This window comes from Stylophora pistillata, chromosome 4 (genome assembly GCF_964205215.1).
Source record: "Stylophora pistillata chromosome 4, jaStyPist1.2, whole genome shotgun sequence".
Classification (NCBI taxonomy): Eukaryota; Metazoa; Cnidaria; class Anthozoa; order Scleractinia; family Pocilloporidae; genus Stylophora; species Stylophora pistillata.
The window spans coordinates 24,305,342-24,314,993 of record NC_142522.1 but is presented as its reverse complement, the minus strand read 5'-3'; the positions used below and the strand labels follow the sequence as shown (position 1 = coordinate 24,314,993).

Genomic DNA, 9,652 nt, shown 5'->3' with positions numbered 1-9,652 from the left:
TGATCATGTTCCGTAAGTTGATCGCAGGACTCAGAGGAAGTGACGTCAAAGGCTTAACGCGAAAATCTCACTCGGCAAAATGTCAAGCAAACGTAACAGAGTGCTTTACTGTATTCTTACAGAAACTAAACAAAAATGACTGGGCATCGATGCGTAATTCAAAGCTGAAGTAATCGTGCAGACCATGCTGCAGGTATTTCTCTGCATCGGAGCCTTGCAAATAGGTCAGAGCGGAAAAAACGGATGCGATTTGTGCGACCTCTCCGAGTAAACTTGAATCCTACAGAAATATTTGTGATCTACTCCGAACACTTCTCGGAGGACTGTTTCGAGAGATCTGTGTACTTTGAAGGATCTTGCTTAGGCGAAGAATTCTGTCGGGTTCAGTGCCTACCGTTCAAGAAGAGAAGGGACAAGAAAAACCGTCCTCAGTGCGATCTCGACGCCGGAAAGCGAAGTCTACGAACCTCAACGGATTTTGTCACATTTACATATGAGCTGATCAATATCCACCTTTAACAATTCTCTGGCAGAATACCTTACACAAAGGAAAGTACTCGGTGAACATTGTAAATAAGAATGATAAAATAGCCGAATTGAGGATTGAGATTTCTGACCTCAAAGAGCTCACTTTTATACAAAAGAGATTAAAAATATAATTGTGTGCTCTGATTCTAAAAAAAGCTGGCTTTAATATCAGGGAAAGCAGAACAAACAGCTTGAGACACAGAGCGTAAAAATACTTTAAAATGTAAGCTTGCAGCCAAAAAACCGAGAAAATTAAAATTTCTTTAAAAACCTGTCTGACAACCATCTGACAGCCAAGTCAGCGTGCTATCAAAGGGTCTCAAATTCATCCCAACTCCCGTGACAAACGAATTTAAAATCAGGCCAACTTTCGCGAGATTTATTCGCAAGATGAATGCGCCTCCGTTACACCTTTTACGGACAAAACAAAGGACCACTTCTGTTTCATATCAAACTGAATGCCACCGGTTCAGTCTTCTATCGCCCTTCAGAGCTACTTGGAAAATTGTCATAACGCTACTTGCAGGCTGCAGGTAAGCCAAAAAATACTTTGTAACGCAATGAGGTCACGGCTCTAAAGAGTTGAAACAAACTCTGCTTTAAACCTCACCGAAGCAACACAACAATATTCATCATGAATAAGACAGAAAAAACAAAAGAGGCCAAAGTGCAACTCAACAACAGAGTTCACTTCAAACCTCTCAAAAAACCGATAGTAAAAAACACGTAGGAAAGGGTTAATGAGATCATTGACCAAATGCATCGGGGAAAACACATTGATGGCTTAGAAATGGCTTTCACAAACTCCCAATATCCGCTTTCGGATACACAATTAACCATTGCCGAAAACCATTTTTACTAATCACCCGATCATTTCTTACAAAAAAGGAAAATCCCTTACGACAAGCAAAAATACAGTTTGAAGGCGATAAAGCGATGCGACCACAAAAGCCACATGGGGAGTCTGTGCCGTTCTGCGTTTATCTTTATTCACATGGCAAAAATTCATCGTTTGTCGGCGCAAAACTATCCACAGAAGCTTCAGATGATTTCTGGGACAATTCATCGTCTGAAAAAGTCGACAATTCCCGAATGACAGCGAAACAGTTCTCATAAAAGTAATATGTGTGGTTCTCTGTGCAGCGAACAAAGAGAGTTGTGACAAAGCAAAGCATAAGTCTGTTGAGCCTTGGACGTCATGATGACGTTTTTGCGAGCTCGGCTGGAACATGTTTCCAGCAATGGCGGACGATTTTTGGACGACTTTGGAGGGGTAAACATTGGTCATTGAAGGTTTGTTTTGAGTTTTGAATGGCAAAAAGGTCTTAACTTGACCCAATTCAACATTGTGTAAACAATTTAGGCCAAAATAAAATGGTCAATTTTCGTCTCAGGGGCACTTTAAATGGATAGCGTTATCCACCTTTTAAAAAACCGGGCCGAAAAACTTCGCTTTTGCCTTATTTTTGGATTCCAGATTCCGGTTTCCGGTTTCCGAGTTTCGGATTCCGGATTCTGGACTCCGGATACCTAGATTTAAGGTTGCCCAGTAAACAACGATTTAAGCATGATTAATTTTACCGCGTGGGTTTTGTACACGTAAGAAATTCGTACGTTTTTCGCTTATAACAGCAAATCAAAAACTGCTTTGAATAAATCTGTCGTCTCGAAATATTTCTTAATCATTTTCGTCTTGCTTCCAGCTGATAGATTCAACGGAACTTGAGATCTCCTCAGTCACCGACAAATTTACATATTCCCTTGAAATATGACCCGCCTGCCCATTTACACACATGCGAAAATATTTAGCGATTTTTATCTTTCATCTTGATTTTTGAGTAAAAACTTAATATGCACCTATCGCTTTTTTTCGTCGGATAAAAGTTCTTTAATAGAGGTTTTTACGTCACGTCACGTATCCCATAGCAACGACGGTGGCCGCCATTTTGAAGGTCAACTAGTACTATTCGACTGAAACAATGCGAACTTGACAATGTCTTCTAAAGAATCTTACTTTTCTACCCTTGATCCTCCGTGTAGAGCGAGATATTTACAAAAATATATATTCGATGAACAAAGTAGATTCATTTGAGATCTCAAGCAAAGAGACTCTCGCACATGTGATAATCCTTCTGTGTTTCCACGTGAAGACGAGGTTAGTAAGTCCAGAACAATGGTAATTCAAATTGGACGCCATATTTCAATTCGGTGTATTGTGTTTGCTTTCTTGGTTTGTCCAAAATATTGACTTTTCGTAGGCACGTGTTACACGTACTGGTCTCACGGGGTTAATTGTCAGTAATTTCGCTTGTGACGCAAATTGCGTCATGCCTCACGCGCAAATGCGCAGCAACACGCGTGTAGACCGGCCATTAGTTGAAAGCTTTCGGTAGTGAGAGGCATTATCATGTGACCCGTCCGGCCCCACTCGTGCAATCCCTTAGAAAATCATAGTAAAATCTGACTTGCGCAGGGTAAATCAGTACATATTCTATGACTGTAGTACCACTGTTGTATAGTTGTAGAGTACTGCTCTAAAAAAAGTAATGTAGTATTCAATGCAGAAGGGTAGATGAACAGCTCCTGTCGATGCCAAAATTGCGACAAAAGGGCTTGGTTAGAACAGAATTTGTGCACTGGTCAATTTTCAGGCCAGTGACAGGGGAGGAAATCAATAAGAGAGGTACACGCGTTAAATGAGCATCAAATATATTTTAAAGCAAATTTCGCCGGTTTGTACGCTCTGCGTACCTGGCGCAAATTAAGGGTGAACCCCGGCCACGGCAAACTATTTTTGTCTTACTCCTTTTGTTTTCTTTTCCTCTCAAATTTCCTTTTTTTTCTTTCAATTTACATTCTTCTTCTTCAAAGGATATGTTAGCTATGCTCAGCGTAAAACGCACCTATGGGAATGCATACGTACATACATACATACATACATACATACATACATACATACATACATACATATGACCGCTCCCCATGGGGGCTTTTCAGGGCCAACACCACCCATCCCACCCAAGGAAGGACATCCACCACACAGTAACTTCGTGCGTGGCAAATTTTTAACGTCTCCTACCCCTAACCCTGCAGGAGACGGGGCCTACGGTTTATTCGTCCTTATCCGAGAAGACTAGAATATCTATCCATTTCTTGATTATGGAAAGGTAGCAAATTCTCCTCACTTATTTTAAGACCATTGCTGAGGCGAGATCCTGAGCAAACATCGAGCTAAACCCGACAAAAGGGAGAGGTCAACGGACTTACACGACACCATACGATTATTCTTAGTTTTATTTTGAATGATTCCGCTGTAAGTGACCGTTCACGACAGATAAAGGACGATACAAACAGGCCGTTGAGACCGCTGGGACTCAAGTGAATAAGTGTAGTCGTAACCGATTTAAATAAAAGTAAATAGGGGAAGGAATTTGAAAAACGACTTGGAAAATTGGATCGCTTAGCTTGACAGGGTTACCGCTTGATACGGTGCTGCTTAATAAAGGTTCACCTCGCTGTGACCTTCACAAATTTTCCATAGATCCCTCATCCAAAGGAGTGTTATAGCAATATACAAAACAATCTGATTTTTCTGTGAGCAGTCCATCAATTCTCGATATTCCTAGAAGTACGAGTCAAATTTGGATATAATAGGTCCCTGAGGCATCACTTAGCTTACGGGTATAAAGATCTGCTCCATTCGTCTTCTTACCGGAAGTCAAGGATAACATAGAATGTAGTTGAAACGTTGGTTTATTTCGGATTTACATCTAATGGGTTTACTGCAGTTACTTTATAGATTTAAGCGTTTGTATTACGATTAAATTAAAAAAATTATCTCAGTTCTGCTCAATGTTCGGTTCAAGGCTCGATTATTGTCAGATTTGTAAGGCCATCTTTGAATTGTTTCCACCCGTGCATCAAGTCGACTTCGGTAATGTTGCAGTTTGCATACTGTTCTGCAATATCACTCGCTGACAGGACCCTGCTCCAAAGATTAACCTCTGTCACCTCACCCGGTCCAAAACTATCTTCAATGTTGAAGCCCCCTCCAACTGTATCTTGATCTTGTCCAATAACGACTGTTCCGCCGGATGGAACCTGGTAGCCTTCCTTCAAGCCTGTTCCACTGTTTCGGAGTTGTCCATCAAGATAAAGCTGCCAGGTGCCTTTTGTACTTTTCCAGGTAACACAGATGTGATGCCACATGGTGTCATTTATCTTAACTCCGGTGTCTGTACCACTAAGAAAATGATCATAGACAAATGTGCGTTGAAAATTCTCATGTCCTCAAGAGACTTAATTTTTCTGTACTAACTGCCATTAACTCATCAGTTCATCGATTATAAGCTTAAGTTGTAAGACAGTTCATTCTGTGGCTGAAACACTACAAGGCAAGGCAAATTTCATTTACCCAAGATCCCTCTCCAAATATCATTATCATTGTGACTATTATAGCCATAGTTTTTGTCATTACTATCGTTGTTGTTTTTACCACTTATCATCACCATTGCGATTATCATTACTTTGCAGTGCGAAGAAAAGTGTTTCAAATTATTTTCCTTTGATGGCCCAGTCCTTCTATCAATTTAGTTGATTGAGAGGGCATAATAACTATTATAATAGAGTTCGAATATACGACACACGCTGTCATTGGTTTAAAGGGTGTGCTCTAACAGAGTACAGAACAGGGACCTCAGCTAAAACTGTCTCGCCATCTGCCGTTCTGAACTATGTGTAGCTTTTTTTCGTTCATTGAAAGTGACATTTCGGAATAAGCGAGCCAGCAAGTTACAACAGAAGAAGCAAAGAAAGGTTTGTAAACATGCCAAGCGCCGTAATTTGCATCATTATAACGTGTGTAAAGGCGAAAATTCACTGAGAGTAAGCGAAATGGTTTGTCCGAGTTTTGAAGGTTTTGAGCCGTAATAAAAATAAAAAGCAGACAACACTCGTAGAGCATAAATAGTTTCGTGTGGAAAAAAATCAAAAACAAAAAACAAAAAAACAGGAAAGATGAAACTTGAAAATGTACCTAAACAAATCATGTCGAAGTCAGAGCGACTGCGATCATTTTCATATCCATCGCGGGTACCTTATTATCTGTGTTTATCGAAGTGAAGCAAGCCTCAGAAATTACTCAGAATTCAGTCACTTCAGTCACAGCAGCCGAAATTACGGCGCCGTCATCCCGAGCAATCTACTTGTTCCTGTGAATTCACTCATGATCAAGAAGTGAGGAGAAACATTCGACTACGTCTCGTGTTTCTCCCTACCCTTTTCTTGTGCTCTGGCCGCTTCCTGCGTGCTTCATAACAGAACAGGGCTAAGTCAAGGCTTCTCTATTTGTTTACTAGAAATGCTCGATATCCCTGAAAAATCATACTTTTTTTTCTCAATTATTACTGTAAGCAATGCATCCACTGTTTTATTTATACGCAACGCAAAATTACATTGATCCCTTTTTAATTTCTAAAAAAAGAAATTACTGCAATTTTGTCACAATTCTCTAGCATTTCCTAAGCATTTTCGATCGCTGTGCTTGCTATTTCATGATGAGGGACTCTGCTATATGGCAAGGTAGTTCTGAAGCAAATCGGAACGTTATGATCGCTTCTTACTTGGTCGGTATTTTGCCAAAAGGACTGTTTCCACGGAAATGGTGACAAGCAATATGTTTTTCTAGGTGAACTGAGCCGGGAAGATAAACAAGTTTGGTCCGAGTGCCATACAAAAACTACTTACTTAATACTTTTTTGCTTTGTTTTACACATCACTTACTGTGATCCCGATACATCCACCATGACATCAATTCTTGGATTATTCAAGAAAATAGAAATACCATTTCCTTTTATATGAGAAGCTTCTGCGTAACTGAAGAGGCACTGGGAACTCGTTGAATTTATATCCTTGCTTTTAACAAAAAAGCACACGGTAAATTCCGAGAGCTTGGATGAAGTGGCGTTTTCTTTCTTGGCGTAACTTTTGGTGGAAAGCTGTTCCTGAAAAATTATCCGATAAGCTGTGGAAAAAAAAGCAAAACACTGAAATCTTGGTGCGACCAGAGATCTTGTTACACACGTTTTCTAAGAGATCTTTTACGACTGAGGTTTAGGATTGAGTACCTTTCATTGTTTGTCAAACATTGAAATAATTGACAATACGATAAAGTAGATTTCAAACAATTCAAAACGAAATATCAAGACATAACTGATATCAAGACATAGACTGAGTTGTTATTAAGAACCCACGAATTCTGAATGCGAAAAGCGTCTCAATTGCAAAAACTACCAAATCCTTTTGCCAAAATCTAGGGGATTCATACATCGGATTTTTAATCTGTTTCACGTCTCTACAAACCTGTTGAACAAGACAGGCCTTCAATCTTTTCACACCGTATCCCGTAAAATCCTGGCGCACAGCTGCAGTTATACTCGTTGACTCTGTCTGTGCAAGTTCCATTGTTTTTGCACGGATGACTGTCGCAAGTAACTTCTTGGGAGTATAAGATAATGTTAAGACTTGTCAATAAGATTTTGCTAAACGTGCTAAGCAACGTTATTGTAAAGAGATTTCAAAAAACATTAGACCCTTACATTATAGACGTGGGACTGACTTGACTTCTTCTTGTCAGTTATTATTTTATATCGATTAACGCTTTGTTTTATTCTGTATTGGTTTCTTTGTTTCCAGGTCACGGAGACAAATATTTTTCCATTATCCTTGACCTACATTACTTTACCATCTCTATTCTGCCGTTCTAAGTTGCCTCTTACCCAGATCAGTACAAGTTTCTCCGGTCCAAGGGGGCTTGCACTGGCATGAATAGGATTGTTTTTTCTCGTCATACACACATGCACCTCCATTTTCACAATTGTTGGTTGTTGGACAGCCCTAAAAAGGGGCATTAACAGACAGTGCGTCGTGAAAACCTGATCAGAACATGAATATGATCGTACATTGAAGTCATTAAAAAGTAGAGTTTCGGCTGTCGCTTCAAATTCTGATTTTTTTAAATCAGATTCCTTAGAAAAAAGAATGGCTTCTGAATCCTAGACCGAGTGGTACCATATCTTGTCGTAGGAACAGACATGTTACTTCATAGACTGAATATCAGGCGATAAGATCATAGATTTTGTCAAATTCATTTCATACGCCAACACTAGAGACACATCTTGGCAAGAATGACAAAAGCAAGTCAATGTCTTCTTTCTTCGGCTACTGCTTAAAGTAATAAGCGACACATGTAACAGGTGTTTTGTAGCGAGAAAAATTCTTTGGTTCTGATCATAATGAATAACGTTTTTCAAACCACTCGCTGCTGGCATGGCAAATACCACGACATACTTTCCATTAGAAGTTTTGCACAACTGATGACTCATACCAGCTGTGTACCGAATAATTTAATTCAAGATCGGGTTTACCCTTCGTCGAAGAAACAAAGACTATTTTGTGTTCTTTTGTATTTCCCCATCATTTGACAGTTTATGTCATTGTCAAGGAAAATTCATTTCGCTTTCATAAAAACAGCTCTAATTTAAACTTCAAATGGAAATATTTTGGAGTGATTAGCATTTCAAAATAAATAATCGATAATGAATATTTGTCTGATGCCGCCCGCATGGTACTCAGGATGCGCAAGGATAGTACAGAGATCTCGCTTGAACCTTTTCTATATCAACGAGGTAAATTGAAACCGAAAAACGAAAACATAAAAAGTTGCATGACACCTCGTATAGTGAGTTATAGCACCGGTAAATCGATAGAAAGTGAGGGCTATCGCTTTTACAAAATAGTCATGGGTTAACTTGTGCGCATGCAGCAACAATAGTTCGTTTATCAATCATACCGCGCCTATCATCTCAGATATTCCATGATAACAAGTAACCTCATCGAAATGGATTTTAACTCAACTTCAATTATTCTGCTATGATCATTACTTTCCCATTTCCCCCCTTGAAAATCAGACATTTGCTAAAAACCAATGTAGCCACAAAGACTTCGACCAAAATGAGTCCATTCACTTAGCAAACGAAATACTAGTAACTTGAAAACACAAAACTTGGTAAATTTCAAAATTGAAACAAACAATTTATCTGCTAATCAAACTGCAGCCGCATCAACAAGATCTCACATAGTCCAATATATGTATGAATGAGGTATTTTAGGCTATTAGTTACCTTAAGCCAAAGCATTGAGAAAGCGACACCATTCTCAAACTGCAGATATGTGTTTTGTTTAATAACAGACCTATTGTGCTTGTTTAGTTCACAAGTTCCTTCGCCATCAGAAGTTTGAGGAGCAAGCTTGAAGTTTGTTGAAGTACACCAGGTGTTTTTCAAACAAGATTGACTACACGAAATTTGGCCGGGAGACTTAAACCGTTTTACAACGAAGCCTTTAAGCTGCTTATCTGCCAACGTTGAGAAGTATGCTGATCGATAAACAGTGGATGACTCTATTGCAGTGATAAAAACTGCAGAGAGCAACAATCCCCGAAAAAATACAAACGGATGAGCGTTTTTAGGTCCCATTACCAAGACCTTCAATATAATACGCGTTGGTTTATTGGGTTTGTTAAGTCTTCAGCCACGAGTTTATACACGTCACTAACATATACAACTCTTTCATTGGTCGATTTTTGTATAAAAAACTTTTGGAAATGAAAATTAATAATTGATTTTTAATAGTACAGTGTTGAATAACATCAATAAAGATTTTCAATTTGTGGAAAAGTGTTCATTGGTCGAGAGAACGTCAATTAATCCCAAACGGTGCAGAAAATTGAAATTAAAACTGGAGCTTATTATGGTTTCGCTATGAAAGTGCATTTCGATGGAAATATATCGTGACTTCGACAGAAAAGGAACGCGTTAATTGAAAGATTGGGCAGAAAACGTATTACACTGCAGGGGGCGGGAACAGTTACGCTGATCATCGATGCGCTGATGGGGGAGTGCTTAGTCTTTTATGTAAATACGATAATTTTCATTCACTTCTGGAAAACTCCCTTTGTGAACAAATTCACTAGACCTTAAGAAAAGAAATATATCACGCGACAGGGTGCAAAGCTCGCGGGCTGATAATGCCATCTGTGTTTAATAGTTACTCGACCTGCATATTT

The 9,652-nt window shown here is 39.2% G+C and overlaps 1 protein-coding gene across 2 annotated transcripts; it reads right to left on the bottom strand.

The window, feature by feature from the left end:
• Window positions 1–4,263: 4,263 nt before the first annotated feature.
• Window positions 4,264–9,110, bottom strand: LOC111344660 (uncharacterized). Of its 2 annotated transcripts, none has more exons than XM_088756741.1 (5): window positions 8,709–9,110; window positions 7,305–7,422; window positions 6,889–7,023; window positions 6,310–6,550; window positions 4,264–4,771 (listed from the first exon to the last, which is right to left on the bottom strand). In XM_088756741.1, the coding sequence occupies exons 1-5, from the start codon at window positions 9,060–9,062 to the stop codon at window positions 4,390–4,392; spliced, it is 1,230 nt and encodes a 409-aa protein (XP_088612867.1). In that variant the 5' UTR covers window positions 9,063–9,110; the 3' UTR covers window positions 4,264–4,389. The 2 variants fall into 2 exon arrangements, with proteins under 2 accessions (XP_088612867.1, XP_088612868.1); XM_088756742.1 differs by having other exon boundaries at window positions 6,889–7,020.
• Between the last annotated feature and the right edge of the window lie 542 nt (window positions 9,111–9,652).